Source organism: Canis lupus, chromosome 12 (assembly GCF_003254725.2).
Source record: "Canis lupus dingo isolate Sandy chromosome 12, ASM325472v2, whole genome shotgun sequence".
In the NCBI taxonomy this organism is placed as follows: Eukaryota; Metazoa; Chordata; class Mammalia; order Carnivora; family Canidae; genus Canis; species Canis lupus.
The window spans coordinates 49,179,426-49,199,444 of record NC_064254.1 but is presented as its reverse complement, the minus strand read 5'-3'; the positions used below and the strand labels follow the sequence as shown (position 1 = coordinate 49,199,444).

Below are 20,019 nucleotides of genomic sequence, written 5' to 3'. Positions count from 1 at the left end.
ACAAACTTCCAGCCTTGAATCTCATTTTATTCTCACGTATCTATAGGGAACTAGCCATGTTTGAGAAGTTTTTATTCCTTAAAAAAAATCTTAAAAATTCCACCTTCCCAAGGGATCTTTTTCCTTCTGTTATATTAGGTACATTATTATTTGAAAAATTTTTTAACGCAGTAAAACAAAACATTTACCATTTTAAACTTTTTTTTAATGTAAATAAACTCTACCCCCAATGTGAGACTCCCAACTTGAAACCCTGAGATCAAGAGTCACATGCTCTATTGACTGAGCCAGCCAGGCATCCCAAACATCTTAAACAGTTTTAAGTGTACACATCAGTGATGTTAAATATACTCATCTTGTTTTGTAAACAAACTCCAGAACTTTTTCATTTTGCAGAATTAAAACTCTATACACATTAAACATATTGAGAGAATTATTACTATTATTTTTACTTTTTGTTAATGGAAAATGTCAAATATATTTCAAAGTAGAAACAGTGGTGTAATGAATCCCCATGTACCCATCACTTAGCTTCAGTAATTATAAATTATCAGTTACATTTTATTTATAGTTCTGCACACTTTCCCCAAACGGTGTTATTTGAAGCAGCTTCCAGATAGCACATCATTTCGTGCCTAAATATTTCAGTATATATATATATAAAAGAAAAGAACTTTTAAAAAAGCCATTATTCTTTATTTATACCTGAAAAAATACAATAATTTTATAATACAAAGTATCCTTTTCCCTGATTGATAAATATGTTGTGTGCATTCTTGATTTTAGATATGAAGTTTTAGGGATCCCTAAGCGGTTTAGCGCCTGCTTTGGGCACAGGGTGTGATCCTGGAGTCCCGGGATCGAGTTCCGCGTCAGGCTTCCTGCATGGAGCCTGCTTCTCCCTCGGCCTGTGTCTCTGCCTCTCTCTCTCTCTCTCTCTCTATCTCAATCTGTGTCTCTCATGAATAAATAAATAAAATCTTAAAAAAAAAAAAGATACGAAGTCCTAGAATGTGGTATAAGAGGAAGGAAAACAAAAATGCAGTCATGAGATGAAGTTTGCCCCCATCTTTTGTGTGTCAGCTTTTTTGGCTTCTCAGACTTTGGGAGATTTTCCTTAAATCCTGCCAAAAGGAAAAAGATCCTTATTTTGGATAACATACCTGTTGTTATTATAGTTCTAGTACTGCTAATTAGAGGTTTATGTAAAGGTTAGTGAAAGCATTGTTGTAGAAATTAATCTGTGCCCTTTGGAGGAAAGACTGTTAACATGCCTTTTATTTTTCCCTTGCCTCCTTAGGCTAGTAATAGGAATTCTTCTCGTGAACAGGAGCTGGCCTTTAGATCTTATGTGCTGGTTGATTCAATCTGCAAAAATCTTCAGACACTGGCTATGGCAGTGGCTTCTCAGAATGCTGTGTTGTTGGAAGGACCAATAGGATGTGGCAAAACTTCCTTAGTTGAACACTTAGGTGCAATGACAGGTAGAAGGAAGCCCCCTCAGCTTCTTAAAGTCCAGCTTGGAGATCAGACCGACAGTAAGGTAATTAAGAAATAGCAAATTTTGGTGGGTTCACATGCTTATAAATGTTTGCATTAAAGTATTGTTTTTGCTAAGGGAATGTGAGAATAGTTATTGGTCCTCCTCATAACTGATGGGACCAAGGTGTAAAAACATCAAGTGCCTGCTTATATCCGTATAGAATTTTAACAGAATTAATCAAAGGATGTGGCATTGGCATCTCAGATTTGTGGTTTCATTAATAACTTTCTCCTTTTCCTCCAGATGCTGTTGGGAATGTATCGGTGTACAGATGTCCCAGGAGAGTTTGTGTGGCAACCTGGTACTCTCACACAGGCAGTCACAAAGGGACACTGGATCCTTCTGGAGGATATTGACTATGCCCCCTTAGACGTGGTATGTTACCTCACTAATTATTTACTGATTTTCTGTCTTTTTTTTTTTTCCCCCGAAATATTTTATTTATTTATTTAGGAGAAAGAGGGAGAGCACTAGTGGGGTGGGGGTGGGGCAGAGGGAGAAGGAGACACAGACTCCCTGCTGAATAGAGAGCTTAAGGATGCCTGGCTCCATCCTATGACCATGGGTTCATGATTATTTTTTAAGACAGATGCTTACCCCACTGAGCTATCCAGGTGCCCCAGACACCTGTGTTACTGAAATTATCTCCCAAAATCACTCTTAACAAAATACATTTCAAAGACAGGAAATCAGGGGCACCTGGGTGGCTCAGTTAGTTAAGCATCTGCCTTTGGCTCAGATCATGATCCCAGGGTCCTGGGATTGGAGCCCTGCATCGGACTCCCTGCTCAGTGGGGGAGTCTGCTTCTCTGTCTCTTTATCCCTCTGCCCCTCCCCTCTGCTCCTTTTCTCTCTCCCTAAAATAAAAAATATCTTTAAAAAAAAAATAGGTATTTGATTAGAGAGGTTACATTTTGTGAGAAGCTCATTCATGATTACCTACCTAATCTGGCTTGAGGTGGAATTACTTAGCTGGTCTCTTGTTTGATAGAAAATTGATAGAGTTCTGCTGGTACTATTTCACTGAGTATAGTAGTCCCCCCTTATCTGCCATTCAATTACCTGTGGTTACTCTCAGTCCTGAAGCAGATGATCCTCCTAATGTATTAGAAGGTCAGTAGTAGCCTAACACTACGTCGAAATGCCTCCATTGTTCACCTCACTTTATCTGGTCACATAGGCATTTCATCATCTCACATCTCCATAGGAAGGGTGAGTATAGTAAGATACTTTGAGAGAAACCACATTCACATAACTTTTACTATAGTATATTATTACAATTATTCTATTCTATTGTCATTTACTGCTGTTAATCTCTTATCTTGCCCATTTGTAAGGCAAACTTTATCAAAGTATGTATGTATAGGAAAAAGCATAGTATATATAGGACTCTGTATTATCCACAGTTTCAGAAACCACTGAGGGTCTTGGAACATACTCCACATGGATAAGGGGGAAATACTATAGTTGGATATGTGATCAGTTTCATTGTAGTTTTTTGCTCCTTTAGTTGAATATGTGATCAGTGTTATAACATTTCCAAAAGAATAGGCCTTGTGGGAAATAGCTTACCCATGTTACAAATACATTGAGAACTTTGAGACCCTGCTTCCTAGCTATGGCATCTGTAGAGCAGCAGGCTGAGGACAGGTAAAGGAAGAGAGCATGTTTGTCTTTGTTTCATTACGGAAAATATACTGGATATATATTTTCGTTTTTAGAAAAATTGCTTTTTTTAAAAAAGATTTTATTTATTTATTCATGAGAGACAAAGAGAAGAGAGGCAGAGCACAGGCAGAGGGAGAAGCAGGCTCCATGCGGGGAGCCCGACATGGGACTTGTTCCTTGGCCTCCAGGATCAGGCCCTGGGCTGAAGGTGGCACCAAACCGCTGAGCCACCCGGGCTGCCCCGGCTTTCCATTTTCTAGTGCTTTCTTCCTTAGGCAGTTTTTTTCAGCTATCACGGTATCTGGAAATCATTAGGATTGTGCATTGTGGAATTAGAGCCAAAGAAGATAGGTGAACATGAGAGAGGTTACATCCAGGCCATGATGGAGCCTAGGGATCTCGTATTGTCTTATAGTTAATTATATTCTTTGAGGTATTCAGTTGAGTTTGGATGTAAAGTTCTGTAGATATCTGTGAAATCCATCTGGTCCAGTGTATCATTTAAAGCTCTCGTTTCTTTGGAGATGTTTTGCTTAGAAGACCTTGATAGATGCGCGAACTCTTCTCACTGTAGCATTCCAGCTGGTCTCTCTTTAAATCTCAGGCCGAATTCATAGATTTTCAGGATAATTTGAAGGTTTTCTAGGTAGTTTGGTGGAGACAGGTGATTTGGAGACCCTACTCTTCCGCCATCTTGCTCCTCCCCATATTCTTTGAGGTAAAGTCCAGATTCAAGACTTGACTGACAATTTATGACTTGCTCTTCCTTTGGCAGTATCTGATAAATGTCAGAAAATTCTTCTACATTTAGTCCAATTTTCTGTAGACCATTCTCCTGTTCATATATTTGTTGTGTTCATACAAAGGTTATGTTGCTCATTTGATTATATTCAAACTTCATTACTGTTATAATGAAGTTGGGTTTACTTAAAGACATGCCTAGATCTTTTGATTATTGTTTTGTTGTTTTCAGAACTTCTCAGCTAATAGTCCTTTTTTATTTTAAGGTAGCTTTTACAGATATTCAGGTTATTTTTCTTTAGTTTCAAGTTTTGGAATCATTTGGAGTTGCTCCTATATTATTTTGGGCTTTCCTTTCAGCTTCTAGCCATGTGTATAGTAAGAATATTTAATAAAATTACGTCTGATATTTTAGAACCCTTTTCTTTGACTCTTTGGTCTTTGTTTTTTCTTTTCTTTTCTTTTTTTTTTAATTTTTATTTATTTATGATAGTCACAGAGAGAGAGAGAGGCGCAGAGACACAGGCAGAGGGAGAAGCAGGCTCCATGCACCGGGAGCCCGATGTGGGATTCGATCCCGGGTCTACCAGGATCGCACCCTAGGCCAAAGGCAGGCGCCAAACCGCTGCGCCACACAGGGATCCCTTGTTTTTTCTTTTTAAGCTTCCTCTATAAACTCATGTTCCCTAGATCTATGTGTATGGCCCACCCTTTTCTTGAAATATTTAAAAAAAAATGTCCCTTAGCTGGTGGAAGTTAAAGATGTCCAAGATGGAATTTGCCTGCTCTTTCTCAGAACAGCCTTTTCTGCCATAGTTTGATGTCTCCTTCTAGTCTCTTAGTTATTTAGTATTAAATTGCTTAGTATTTTTTTATCTCTTTATTTTATTCTCTTCTCTCCCACTGCCTTAGCATAGGATTTATTTTCATCCGTCTGTCTAGCTTTTTTGCTTTGTTACCTATTTTTCTCTTTTTCTTTTCTTTCTTTACTCTTCTTTCCTTTTTTTTTTTAAAAATATTTTATTTATTTATTCATAGAGACACACACAGAGAGAGAGAGGGAGAGGGAGGCAGAGACACAGGCAGAGGGAGAAGCAGGCTCCATGCAGGGAACCCGATGTGGGACTCGATCCCGGGTCTCCAGGATCACACCTCCGGCTACAGGCGGCGCTAAACCGCTGCGCCACCAGGGCTGCTCTTTACTCTTCTTTCTTGCCAGCCAGACATCTATCTATATAGCCATCCTATCTTTGTTTTTGCCTCTTTCCTGTAGGCTAGCCTCCTTTCAGTTGATGTTCTGTTTGTTGCACAGTTGCTAAAATAAAAATTACAGTTTTTCCCCCAGGCTATTTTACTCTCTGTAACTTTCATGAAAAAAATTCAAACTCCTTAGCTCAGCACAGGAGACCCTTAATTTATTTATTTCTAAGTTTATAGTTTTCCACTACTTCATATGCACATTCTGCCTTGACAGCGGAATCCTCTCATGTTATGCTCTTAGGAACAGAGATTTTTATCTGTTTGAATATTATTTGCCTGGAGTATATGTGCTGGGAGTTTCCCTCCCACCAAAACTGGCTTCCTGCTCACGTTTAAGACTCAATGAATATCATCATCTCTGGGATGTCTGTCTGCACTTTCAATGCTTCTACACCATTCTGTTCTCATTCACAGTCACCCCTAGGGTCATACTCATCATGCCGTATGGTGGTTTGCATGGCTGTTTTGTCAGATGCTAGGCTGTAAGGCCTCAGCCATGTCTGGATTTTGAGTGTCTGGCTTGGTAAATATTGAATGAATAAATCGTTGGAGTCTAGGTGGCTCACACATTGCCATTTGCCTTTTGATCTTAGTTCATGTTCTGAAAACTAAGGTTTCCTTTAAGGATGTGTTCATTGTTTGGAGAGAGGGTTATTTTGTTTTTTTGTTACTTCTGCCTTAATAGTTTTATCATTTGGGTTTTGTGATTTAGGTTTCCGTGCTGATCCCTCTTTTGGAGAATGGAGAGCTCTTGATTCCTGGCCGAGGTGACTGTCTGAAAGTGGCTCCTGGATTTCAGTTCTTTGCAACTAGGAGGTATGTTCTATTAACCTATCTATTCCCACTGGAGCCTTTTTCTCATAAGTCCCACACTGGAGTACTGAGTCCAGAGTCCTGGAGTAGTTTTCTGGGCCCACATTAAGCAGGATCAGTTGGAACTGATGACAGATCCACCCTTTTCTTTTCTTTTCTTTTTTTCTTTTCTTTTCTTTTCTTTTCTTTTCTTTTCTTTTAAATTTATGATAGTCACAGAGAGAGAGTGAGAGAGAGGCAGAGACATAGGCAGAGGGAGAAGCAGGCTCCATGCACCGGGAACCTGATGTGGGATTCAGTCCCGGGTCTCCAGGATCACGCCCTGGGCCAAAGGCAGGTGCCAAACCGCTGCACCACCCAGGGATCCCCAGATCCACCCTTTTCATTCCTGTTTTGTTTTAATTAGCTAATTTTTAAAGATCTAGTTCCTATTTCAGGACTCTACTTTGATTGTTCATTTGTCTATCTTTACACCAATATCATAGTATCTTAATTACTGTAGTAGTTTTTTTTTTTAAGGATTTTATTTATTTATTCATGAGAAACACAGAGAGAGGGAGAGAGAGGCAGAGACACAGGCAGAGGGAGAAGCAGGCTACCTGCAAGGAGCCTGATGTGGGGTGGGACTCAACCCCAGATCCTGGAATCATGCTCTGAGCTAAAAGCAGACGCCCAACCACTGAGCCACCCAGGTGTCCCGATTACTGTATTTTAGATTTAAGCTCTGTACCCAACATGGGATTGAATTCACGATGCTGAGATTGAGTTGCATATTGTACCAACTGAGCCTCCAGATGCCCCTTCATTCCTGTTTTATTTATTTATTTTTTAAAGAATTATTTATTTTAGAGAGAGAAAGTACTTCCACAGCCCCTACATGAGGCTGGATCCTAGGACCCAGAGATTGTGACCTGAGCTGAAATCAAGGAGTCGGCCAAGTAATTGAGCCACCCAGGTGCCCCCTTTCATTCTTGTTTTAAATAAAGATAATTAAATCAAAATGAGAGGGTTCCTCCCCCCACTTAAAGATATTCAGTTTTTTAGAACTTTATCTTGTTTTCATGTTTTCAAAAACAATCACTGTTGAGACCGTTGTTAGACAGCCCTGGGTTTGAGTCCTGACACTGATATTTTGTACCTGTATGTACTTTTCTTGTCTGATAATGATGGGGCTAATACTACTTACTTTACAAGTTGGTGTAAGTTGTAAAGATTAAATGAAATAACTTGTATTAAAGATCTGTCCCGTATTAAGTGCCCAACTAATGGCTGGCTACAATGATGGTAATGATGATGACCTGTAGATTTCAAGTAGCTAAAAAAATTGAATATAAACATAACAAAGGAATAAAAGCTAAACAAATTTAGTATATATGTCCATGTCTATATTTTATAATAACATGAACACAGTGATTGATTTTCTACTGGTAGTATGTATCTGTACACTTCTCCATATGTTAATATGCTCAAGAATGATCGTAATGTCACATAATAAGTAGTTATAGTAGTGTTTGCCTCGGTGAACATCAAGAGGTGGAGTGTGGAGTTAACCTAATAGTTCTCAAGGAACACTTTGCTAGGTCCTGCTTTTTTTAAGTAAACCCTGCCTTTATTCAGAGATAGTAAAGTTCTTCTCTGCTATGTTCATATCTCAGAAAGTCCTGGGACGTTGTAGAAGGTGTCCAAACAGATCTGAATTCAGTTCTTACCTCTGCCATTTGTAGCCGAGTGATCAGAGGACATTACTTTCTTCCTCTTTATGCATTAGAAGAAAAGTAAGGTACCATCTCAGAAAGTTGTGAACATGCATTACAATAAATGGCCTAGATGCAAGCTTGTGGCTTGGCCAGAGTATGTGTTTAATGAATATTCCTTCTTGAAATTTTTAATGATTTTGGGTACTGTAGCTTTTGGTAATAAGCACTGAACTTATTTTTAATGCTGTGGGCTTTGGATTATGTTTTCTGTTTCCTAAAGTTATGTCTTAAGGAAGAGAAACATGCTGTTAAGATAGAAAAACCTAATAGGATCATTTACAGTGATTAGAAAATAACTTGGTTAAAGCTCTATTATATGACCTTAGGAAAAGAGTCAGGGGATCCCTGGGTGGCTCAGTGGTTTAGCGCCGCCTTCAGCCCAGGGCGTGATCTTGGAGTCCTGGGATCGAGTTCCACATCGGGCTCCCTGCATGGAGCCTGCTCTCCCTCTGCCTGTGTCTCTGTCTCTTTCTCTGTGTCTCTCGTGAATAAATAAATAAAATCTTAAAAAAAAAAAAAAAAGGGGAAAGGAGTCAGACTTGGGTCAACTGTCAGCCTCTCTTTCATTTGTCATCTGCCCTATGAGCCCAACATATTGGTAATCTGGCACCAGAATGAGATAAAGTCTAGCAAGGGCTAACCAGAGGCATAATTAAAGATTAAATTGGGAATTTTGTGTAATTCTTTTTTTTAATTTTGAAATACAGACTCTTGAGCTGTGGAGGAAATTGGTATCGACCTCTAAATAGTCATGCTACTCTGCTAGACAAATACTGGACAAAAATTCACATGGATAACATGGATAAGACCGAACTGAATGAGGTATGTGGTTATCAGGGGAAAGCATTAGTGGTTTTCTTTTTTACTTTTTATTATTAACAGTTCCAGATATACGTGTAAATAGAGAAAATAGTGTAATTGATCATCAAAATACTCATCAACCCAAGTTTAACAGTTAATGTACTAACATTTTACAGCATTTGCTTCATCTAATATTTTTTATTTGCCAATATATTTGAAAACAAACCCCTTAACATTTCATTCCTGAATACTTCAATGCATACACTTAATACTTCAATACTTTGCTTTAAAAATTTAAGGGCTTTTTTTTTTTTTTTTAAGATTTATTTGAGGGACACCTAGGTGGCTCAGCAGTTAAGCTTCTGCTTTCAGCTCAGGGCGTGATCCTGGAGTCCCAGGATCGAGTCCCACATTGGGCTCCCTGCATGGAGCCTGGTTCTCCCTCTGCCTGTGTCTTTGCCCCTCTCTCTGTGTCTCGTAAATAAATAAATAAATAAATCTTAAAAAAAAAAAAAGACTAATTTATTTGAGAGAGCACATGTGTGAGTGTGAGGGCACAAGCAGGGGGGAGGAGCAGAGGGAGAAGCTGACTCCCCACTGAGCAGGGAGCCCAAAGGATGCCTGGGCTCACTCCCAGGCCCTGAGATCATTACCTGAGCCTAAGGCAGACGCTTATCCAACTGAGCCATCCAGGTGCCCTGGGCCTTTCCATATATAATCACAATAACTTTATTGTCCCCAGTAAAATGAACAGTAATGTCTCAATGCCATTTAATTTTCAGACTATATTCAAGTTTCCTCAATTGTTTCCAAAGATCCTTTTTTTAAAAAATAATTACTAAGTTGTTTTGTAACTAATGTCTCATATATTCAACAACTTTTAATACACATTTTGTTCAGGGTATTAATAAAAATTGAGATGAATTATTTTTTATTTTTTTAATTTTAATTTTATTTTTTTAAAAGATTTTATTTATTTATTCATGAGAATACACAGAGAGGAGAGAGAGAGAGGCAGAGACATAGGCAGAGGGAGAAGCAGGCTCCATGCAGGGAGCCCGACATGGGATTCGATTCTGGGTCTCCAGGATCAAGCCCGAACTATAGGCGGCGCTAAACCACTGAGCCACCCGGGCTGCCCGAGAGAGAATCTCGGTTGGGTGTTGGAAATAGTCTATATTTTGTTTGTGGTGACCAAGGTCATGAATATATATGTCCAATTTAATAAATAAATGTTTTCTCCGTACCCAAAAATATATATTCTGCATTTTAAAGATCCATGTATGTATCCATTTTATTGATTTTGTTATTTTGTTTTAATTTTTAATCTATCTGAAACATGTTTTCAGCAGTATCTATTGTAAAGTCCTTCAGTAAAAAAACATGAATTAAAATCTGTGATATCTACTACTCGAGATGACATTGTTAAAAGGTTGTAGATCCTTATTTTTGTAAATATGTATACATTACATATACAGAATAAGTGGATATTTCATATACAAATTGGAATCACAATATATTTTTCAAGCTAATTTAAATGTATTGGATGACAATTTCTTTTAAGATTTTGTTTTTATTTATTTATTTATTTATTTTTTAAAAAGGACCTCCTTTTCAATGTTTTTTATTTTTTATTTATTTTTTATTTTTTTATTTATTTATGATAGTCACAGAGAGAGAGAGAGAGAGAGAGAGAGAGAGGCAGAGACATAGGCAGAGGGAGAAGCAGGCTCCATGCACCGGGAGCCCGACGTGGGATTCGATCCCAGGTCTCCAGGATCGTGCCCTGGGCCAAAGGCAGGCGCCAAACCGCTGTGCCACCCAGGGATCCCTCATTTTTTTTAAAGATTTATTTATTTATTCAGAGAGAGAGAGAGGAGAGGCAGAGACACAGGCAGAGGGAGAAGCAGGCTCCATACAGGAAGCCCGATGTGGGACTCGACCCCAGGTCTCCGGGACCACACCCCGGACCACAGGCGGCGCCAAACCACTGCACCACCGGGGATGCCCAAGATTTTGTTTTTATTTTTTTATTTTTTTATTTTTATTTTTTTAAATATTTATTTATTTATGATAGTCACACACAGAGAGAGAGAAAGAGAGAGAGGCAGAGACACAGGCAGAGGGAGAAGCAGGCTCCATGCACCGGGAGCCCGACATGGGATTCGATCCCGGGTCTCCAGGATCGTGCCCTGGGCCAAAGGCAGGCGCTAAACCGCTGCGCCACCCAGGGATCCCAAGATTTTGTTTTTAAATAACTTTTACACCCAACCTGGGGCTGGACTCACAGCCTAAGATCAAGAGTCTTACACTCCATTGATGAGCCAGCCAGGCACCCCAGACAGTATTTCTAATACATACATATTTCCCTTTTTTCTCAAATAGACCTGTTTGAATAAATCCATATCATAAAAGCTTAAAACCAATAGTATGAGTACCAAGTATTATTCTGAAAAAAATTCTCAATAATTGAAGTAAATAGGTACATTTACTTTTGCTTTTTAATTAAGTACATCTTTTGCTTTTTAATTTCTGTTGCTTTTTGTTGTTTGCTTTTTAAAGATCAGTTGCTTTTTATCAGTACTTTATATTAGCTTCTTTTACTGTGGTTTGCTTTTATATGCTTATTATTATTATTATTATTATTATTTTTTTTTTTTATTAATTGCTTCTGGTTGCTTTTGCTGAAAAATGACCTAACAAATCTTTTTTTATTTTTTTATTTTTAAGATTTTATTTATTTATCTATCCATGAGAAACACAGAGAGGAGAGAGAGAGAGGCAGAGACACAGCAGAGGGAGAAGTAGGCTCCATGTAGGAAGCCCGAGGCGGGACTCGATCCCGGGTCTCCAGGATCACGCCCTGGGCTGAAGGCAGCGCTAAATTACTGAGCCACCGGGCTGCCCTGACCTAACAAATCTTAGTAGAATTGTGTTTGTTTTTTTATTTTTAAAGATATATTTATTTATTTATTTTAGCACATACATGTGCCAGCCTTTGGGAGTGGGAATCGGGGGAGGGGTAGAGGGAGAGAGAGAATCTCTTTTTTTTCCCCCAAAGAGTTCATTTCTTTCTTTTCTTTTCTTTTCTTTTCTTTTCTTTTCTTTTCTTTTCTTTTCTTTTCTTTTCTTTTCTTTTTCTTTTCTTTTTTCTTTCTTTTCTTCTTTTTCCTCCCTTCCTCCCTTTCTTTCTTTCTTTCTTTCTTTCTTTCTTTCTTTCTTTCTTTCTTTCTTTCTTTTTTAGATTATATTTATTTATTCATGACAGACACAGAGAGAGAACGAGAGAGAGAGAGGAGAGAGAGGCAGATACACAGGCAGAGGGAGAAGCAGGCTCCATGCAGGGAGCCTGACGTGGTACTTTTTTTTTTATCTTTTTTTTTTTTTTTAATTTATGATAGTCACACAGAGAGAGAGAGAAGCAGAGACATAGGCAGAGGGAGAAGCAGGCTCCATGCACTGGAAGCCCAACGTGGGATTTGATCCCGGGTCTCCAGGATCACGCCCCGGGCCAAAGGCAGGCGCTAAACTGCTGCGCCACCCAGGGATCCCGTGTCGTGGTACTTGATCCGGGGTCTCCAGTATCAGGCCCTGGGCTGAAGGTGGCGCTAAACCACTGAGCCACCCGGGCTGCCCGAGAGAGAATCTCAAGCAGACTCCCTGCTGAGTACAGCTCCTGACTTGGGACTGGATCTCACAACCTGAGCTCATGACATGAGCCAAAACCAAGAGTTGGACGCTTAACCAACTGAGCCACAGGTGCCCCTAGAATTATGTTAAAATTAAAGTAGTACTTGCAGGATTCTTCAGTGAGTAAATTCCTAGGACTTGGATGTGTTTGTTGCTTGAAGACTCTTTTCCCATCTGGCTTCTGTATCCTAAGTTGTGTAAATGATGAGATTGCTAGATAACTGCGTTCTGGCCAGGAAAAAAGTTGTGGTTTTTGAGGGGCAAGGGTTATTGGTACAGGCAGAAGTTCTTACATGGTAGCTCCCCATTATCCTTGGTTTTGCTTTTTGCACTTTCAGCTACCCACAGTCAACCTCAGTCCAGAAACAGATGGTTCCCCTGATGTATTGTCAGAGGGTCAGTAGTAGCCTGACACTACATCACAGGGCCTGTGTCATTCCCTTCATATCATTTTCTAGGTATTTTATCATCTCATGTTAGCATAATACATGATATATATGTATTTTTTTTATTTTTTATTTATTTATGATAGTCACACAGAGAGAGAGAGAGGCAGAGACATAGGCAGAAGGAGAAGCAGGCTCCATGCAGGCTCCATGCACCAGGAGCCCGACTTGGGACTCGATCCCGGGTCTCCAGGATCGCGCCCTGGGCCAAAGGCAGGCGCTAAACCGCTGCGCCACCCAGGGATCCCATAATACATGATATTTTGAGAGAGAGACCACATTCATATAATTTTTATTACAGCATATTATAATTGTTCTATTTTATTATTAGTTATTGTTAATCTCTTACTATGTCTAATTTGTACATTAAACTTTATCATAGGTATGTCTGTGGGCAAAAACATAGTATGTTTAGGGTTTTGTACTATCTGCAGTTTTAGGCATCCACTGGGTTTCTTGGGGGAGTACTTACTTGGTACAAATTTCAAAGAGAAATTCATTTTTTGCTTGACTAATACTAGCAGGAGTTTACATGTGCCTTTATTTATTTATTTTAAAAGTTATATATTTAGAGAGTGAGAGAGAAAGAACGAGCAAGAGTGAGCTCAGGGAGAGGCCAAGGGAGAGGGAGAAAGAGTCCTCAAGCAGACTGGCTCCTGAGCGTGGACCCTGATGGAAGGCTTGATCCCAGGACCCTGAGGTCATGACCTGAGCTGAAACCAAGAGTCAGCTGCTTAACTGACTGAGCCACCCAGGCTACCCTTATATGTGCTTTTTAAAAATTACTGTGTCTGCTGCTAAATTTTCTTTGCTTTTTTTCCTCCCTCTGTCAGGTTCTTCAGAATAGATATCCCAGCCTCTTGGCAGTAACTGATCACCTGCTTGACATTTACATCCAACTTACTGGAGAGAAACATCACTCTCGCAGTGATAGTTCTGTTACATGTGAACAGGTACCTGAAGAATTTGCAGAAGCCAGAAGAGAAAACAAAAGACTAAGCCTTGAGGGAAGAGAATTGTCTCTAAGGTACTAGATTAAGCACTTTTGAGTTGATATTTTATTTATTTATTTTTTAAGTAGGCTCCATACCTATCACAGGGCTCGAACTCATGACCCCAAGGTCAAGAGTTGTGTGCTCCCCCTATTGAGCCATCCAGGTGCTCCTTGAGTTAATATTTTAAAAATTACTTCCCTTAAAAGTTCTTAGCAGCTATCACTAAATGGTTATGAGAGGTCAGGTTTTGAAATTAGACTTGTGGGCTGCTTCATGATGTTGGATCCTGTTTCAGATCTTATAGATAATGATTAGGAAGGCTTATAAGGGAATGTTATTTTAGCTTTAAAAAATAACTTTGAGGGCACCTGACTGGCTTAGTTGGTAGAACATGGTCCTCTTAATTTCAGAGTCATGAATTTAAGCCCCACGTTGGATGTGGAGGCTGCTTAAAAAAAAAAAGAAAAGGAAAAAAAATAACTTTAAAAGCTAAGGTTGAAACTCCTTAGTGACATAATTCTTTGACTGGTTTTTTCTTTCGTGACAATTGGGGTCTTAAATAAGACCCTTGATTTTGCTATATATAGTGAGTTCTGTACCTTTGCTTTCTATTCTCGATGATTGGCTTTCCCTTTAAGTGAGCCTTAGGAATGGGGCAACTCCCCTGATTTTTGCTCTGAGAGTTAGTTGCTGCCCCACTCTCCCCAACCTTATCTGGCATGGATTGGGATAATATATGTGACAGATGACTTTCTAATAGGTGGGGCCCCTCACTTATTCTGTCCACTGCACTATTTATCTTTACAATGCCAGAGAAACAGAGAGACTTCATTGTCATGTGTTCCCCAGACTTAGGTGGATTGAATTGAACTCTGATGGTTTTGATGTCTTTGACCTATGGTCTTTTATTTCCTTGTTTTTATTTTTTAAAGGGATCTACTGAATTGGTGTAATAGGATTGTCCATTGTTTTGACAGTCTGTCTTCATCAGCATCCTTAAATATTTTTCAAGAGGTAAGATAGAGTCTTCATGTTTGTTTTCTTTCTATCCTGTGAGGCTGTTGATTTCCATTGTCATTTTCTGTCTCTTGGCTGCTATCAGAATTTTTCTTTTGTGTTTATTATCCCTAGCTAGTTAAAACTCAACTAATGTTGCCTTAAAACTAACTGGACATATTAATATGGGCATAATATTGTTTTTAGTTTTAAAACAGGTTACTATAAATTATAAATAAGGATAGTTTAGATACAGTAAAGCAGACACTGAAATATTACAGATAAAATGAAAAGAAAGTCTCCTAGGTGACAGTAATGTTGTAAAATATAAAGTGTTTCTCAAATGTGTGTGTAGTATTAGGGGTGACTGGCTGGCTCAGTCTGTGGAGCATATGATTCTTGATCTTGAGGTCATGAGTTTGAGCTCCATTTTGGGTATGGAGCCTACTGAAAAAAATGCTCAGTATTTATTCCTACATAAAATTTCATAATCTATTTGATAAGAGTTGTATTTGTCTGATCTTTCCACTTCTTGGTAGGGCCTTTTACTTTAGTCCGGAGAAATTTACGTAGGGGTTACAAAGTATAGCCTTGTATGCTGGGCTTGGGCAAAAAATGTGTTGTGCGGGAGGGAAACCCCCCCCCTTGAATTACAACTCTGTCATATTCAATAAGAACAGGGAGATATTTATTCCTGCTTGCTTAAGAATAAAAGTGATACTGTCTGAAGATCTGTGGGCTCTTAAAACACTAGTTTTTTTTTAAAGATTTAAGAGAGAGAGAGAGAGAGAGGCAGAGACACAGGAGGAGGGAGAAGCAGGCTCCATGCTGGGAGCCTGACATGGGACTCGATCCTGGGACTCCAGGATTGCGCCCTGGGCCAAAGGCAGGCGCCAAACCGCTGAGCCACCCAGGGATCCCCAAAACACTAATTTTGATTATAAAGTGTTCTTGTTTGTTTATTTTTTAAAAAGATTTCATTTATTTATTCTTGAGAGACACAGAGAGGGAGGCAGAGACATCGGCAGAAGGAGAAGCTGACTCCCTGTGGGGAGCCTGATGCAGGGCTTTATCCCAGGACCCCGGGATTATGACTCAAGCCAAAAGCAGATGCTCAACCACTGACTCACCCAGGTATCCCAAAGTGTTCTGGTTTCTAAGGGTGCCTGAGTGGCTCAGTTGGTTAAGTATCTGACTCTTGATTTCGGCTCAGATCATGATTTCAAAGGTTGTGAGATTGAGCCCCACATCAGGTGTTTTCTCTCTCTCAATAAATTAAGTAAGTAAGTAACTAACTCTGGTTTCTGTCATTTGGGATTGAGGAGAGTAGTGACCCAATTTGGTTTGCATTGCATTCTTGTTGTGTTTGGCAAAGTTAGTATCAGTAGAAAGAAACCACATTTGGAGTTCACACTTATGGTGAGCTGAACCCTGAAATGCTGTGTGCCAGTTCTTGAATCTTGTTCTTCTTTCCCGTGAACTCACTTTTTCATTCCCCTAAATTTATCATCCTTCTAGAGATGACCTTGTTTTGCCTTTTAAAATAAAACTGTGGCATTATCTCTGTCTATAGATTTGCTGATTTGGGATATTTCATATAAGTGGGATCATAGAATATGTGACCTTTGTATCTAACTTCTTTGACTCTGCATATTCTCTCAGTTAATCCATGTTGTAGCCTGAATTATTTTTTATGGCTGAATAACATTTCATTGTATTGATAATAACAGATTTTGTTTGTATTTTGTTTATCCGTTTATTCATTGGTGGATATTTGGGTTGTTTTCACCTTTTGGCTATGACAAATATTGTTCTGAACTTTTGTATACAGGTATTTTGTTAATGTAGAAACAATATATATACATTGTTGAAAATGGGGAAATATAAGAAAGCAAAGTGGTAAAATAAAAATAGCTGTCAACCCGGGATCGGGATCGGGTCCCGCATTGGGCTCCTGGCATGGAGCCTGCTTCTCCCTCCTCCTGTGTCTTTGCCTCTATGTCTATCATAAATAATAAATAAATCTAAAAAAAAAAATAGCTGTCATCCAGACATTCCCTAACACTTTTAATACCTTGGTGTATCTCCTTCTTGATCTCTCTCTATTCTTCCTTCCTTCTTCCCTTTTTCCCTCCCTTCCTTCCGAAGATTTTATTTTTAAGTAATCCCTACACCCAACCTGGGGCTTGAACTCAGGACCCCAAGATCAAGAATCAAATGCTCAAGGCCTCCATAAGATTACCCCCACTTTAGAATCCAGCTGCAAGTCTTGGGGGCCACCTGTATTTGTGACCTACCAACTATAAATTCAGAGGTTCCCATGATCATCTCATGGTTCAATAGTCAACCCACAGAACTCCGTGGAAAGCACTATACTTAAAGTACGGGTTATGGTTTTATTATAAAAGATATAACTTAAAGACAGTCAAATGGAAGAGACAAAGGGCAAAGTCTCAAGGGTCCTGAGCATAGTTAGTTAGGGTGTACTAGCTTCCTGGCATATCCATATGTCCACCAACAGCTGGCTCTCCAAGCTTTGGATGTCCAGTATTTTATTAGGTCTTAAGTCATTGGCCATATGATCGAGCATAATTTCTAGCTCCTCCTCCCTCCCTTAGTGGTGGAGCTAAAAATTTCAACCCTCCAAGTCAGTGCTTGGTCTTTCTGACCTGGCCAGTCCCTCCTTAAACTACCTAAAGGCCATTAAGAGTCATCTTGCTTAGCTTTTAAAATTTTTTTTAGGGATCCCTGAGTGGCGCAGCGGTTTGGCGCCTGCCTTTGGCCCAGGATCACATCCTGGGGACCCAGGATCGAATCCCACGTCGGGCTCCCGGTGCATGGAGCCTGCTTCTCCCTCTGCCTATGTCTCTGCCTCTCTCTCTCACTGTGTGCCTATCATAAATAAAAATTTAAAAAAATAAAAAATAATAAAAATTTTTTTAAACTTTTTTTTTTAAAGATTTTATTCATTTATTCATGAGAGAGACAGAGGCAGAGACAGGCAGAAGGAGAAGCAGGCTCCTGGCTGGGAGCTCGATCCCCAGACAGGGATCACATCCTGAGCCAAAGGCATACGCTCAACCCCGGAGCCACTCAGGTGTCCCACACCTTGCTTAGCTTAATAAACTTAAGTATGGTCCAAAGGGGCCTTAGTGAATAACAAAAGACACTTCTTATTTTTGGTAATTCCAAGGGTTTTTAAAACTCTGTGCCAGGTATTAGGAACAAGGACTGTATAAATTCCCTCTCTTTTTAAATGCTTATGAAGTTTATTGATGTTTTACACTTGGTGGTGACAGAACCAAATGTATTCTTTGTTTACTGTACTCATAGTACCTTTCTGTTGTTATTTTCTCTCTTGTCTTTCCTGTAAGTAGAAGTTTATCAAAATGCTTAATGTATTCCAATTCAAACTTTTTGGGTAGAATTCATTTTTAGTGGTAATATATACTTTATATTTCATTTCATCAGAAGACCTACATCTGGAGCCACCCAAGTGGCTCAGTTGGTTAAACATCTGACTCTTGACCTTAGCTCAGTTCTTGATCTCAGGGTTGTGAGTTTAAGCCCCACATTTTTTACTTACAAAAAAAAAAAAAAAAAAAAAAGCAGAAGACACATATCTGGTTGGCCTGTCAGTAGTTGGCTGAGATGGAGTACTGCCATTGGGGTGTGCATCAAGAATTTTCCTTTACAGCTAGCAAGTAATCTTTTGGTGTTACTTTCGTGGCTTAAGAGTCAGTTCCCTCATGAATCATATAATGATTAACTCTAATTCTATTTTTGCCTGAATTTCAATTTGTAAAATGAAGCTTTTTAAAAAAATTAGAAGGCAGGAGGGGAGGTATGAGCAGGGGAAGGGGTAGAGGGAGAGGAAGAAAATCCTCAACAGATTACCTGCTGAGCACAGAGCACAACAATGGTACTTGATCCCAGGAACCTGAGATCATGACCTGCGCCAAAACCAAGAATCAGATGCTTAACCAACTGAGCCAGCCAGGTACCCTGTAAAATGAAGCCTTTTCTGTGTGGGTTTTTTTTTTTTTTTTTTTCTAATCAGTATTTTGATAGTAAAGCCTTCACATTTGTTTATCCTGTCTGTATTATGGTAAGGCCCTTGAGTCTAGGGCTGGTACCTTATTTCTACTCTCTTTAGTCTAGCAGATATGTTTCTCCTGGGTTTTATGTTCTTCCTTTTTGTGGCCAGGGTAGTGGTGCTCTGTGATTAATGTAGTATTTTAAAAAAATCAATTTGCATTGACCTTCGTTATTTTAATAGGCTCTGGACTGTTTCACAGCAATGCTTTCTAAGCATACAAGCAAACTGAAAATGGCAGAAATAATTGGAAGCAAATTGAACATTTCCAAGAAAAAGGTATGCAGTGCTATTTTTACTTTTCTGTTGGAAGGAAGCTGGGATATTTACTTGCTAGTCTCTGGTCCTTATCTAATAGTTCCTTTGTAATAACTACTTCCTCTGTCAAAGTTGATAGTTTCATTGTTGCCTTTCATGGATATAAAGCTCTCACTGTCTCTTACATAAGTAGTTCTCCATGTGCTCTACATTCTTAAAGTGAGTCACCTTGTACCTTATATCACCATGTATGCATTATTTTCTCCAGTGTTTTAATGGACGTGTTATTTCATAGATTGTGGACTCAGGACTGGAGCTGTTTTAGTAACACCTTTGTGATTTTAGGCACAATTAGATTTTTTCCAACTTTTCATTAATGTCAGACATCAGAAAAATTGAGAATAGTAGTACCAATGGATACCAAGAATAGTACAAAGACTAGTACGTAGGTTCATTGCTGACATTTTTAATATTTTGCCATTCTTGTTTTATTTCAAAATATGTATTTTTGGAGGAGAGAGCCCTTCAGAGTGGTAATGGTAGCTAGAGAAATGTCTGAGGCCCATCTTGTGGCAGATATCTGCCATTTCCAAATAGATGACTCAAAAAAACCTTATGTTCAAGGGGCTCCTTACGATTCTGAAACTGTTAAGATGGTTTTAGCTGCAGGTGACAGAACACCTACTAAATGGGCCTTAAATAATTAATAATTATAGTAGGCAAAAAAGAAATGAAACTACCACAATTGGCTTAGACTGATCAGTATTTATCCCTTTTGGTTGAAGAGAGATTCACTTTCCCTGAACACTTCACTGCTCCTTTCATTCCTGCCCCAAATCTAAACAAAATGGGTTCTTAGGATTGGTGACAAGGACAAGAGAGGAATCGCTTATGGGTAGAGATACCCTGGAAGCATCTGTCACAGCTTCCCTTTGTGTTCTGGCTGTAGTCAGAT

The 20,019-nt window shown here is 39.2% G+C and overlaps 1 protein-coding gene across 2 annotated transcripts in view; it reads left to right on the top strand.

Annotated features, from left to right (window-relative positions):
* MDN1 (midasin AAA ATPase 1) overlaps positions 1–20,019 on the top strand; it is a 166,437-nt gene that overhangs the window by 16,748 nt on the left and 129,670 nt on the right. For both annotated transcript variants that reach the window (XM_025444928.3, XM_025444927.3), the window contains exons 6-12: positions 1,301–1,543; positions 1,787–1,918; positions 5,925–6,028; positions 8,490–8,604; positions 13,553–13,746; positions 14,647–14,728; positions 18,990–19,085. In XM_025444928.3, coding sequence (XP_025300713.3) covers positions 1,301–1,543; positions 1,787–1,918; positions 5,925–6,028; positions 8,490–8,604; positions 13,553–13,746; positions 14,647–14,728; positions 18,990–19,085 — 966 coding nt within the window. The remainder of the gene's footprint in view (positions 1–1,300; positions 1,544–1,786; positions 1,919–5,924; positions 6,029–8,489; positions 8,605–13,552; positions 13,747–14,646; positions 14,729–18,989; positions 19,086–20,019) is intronic.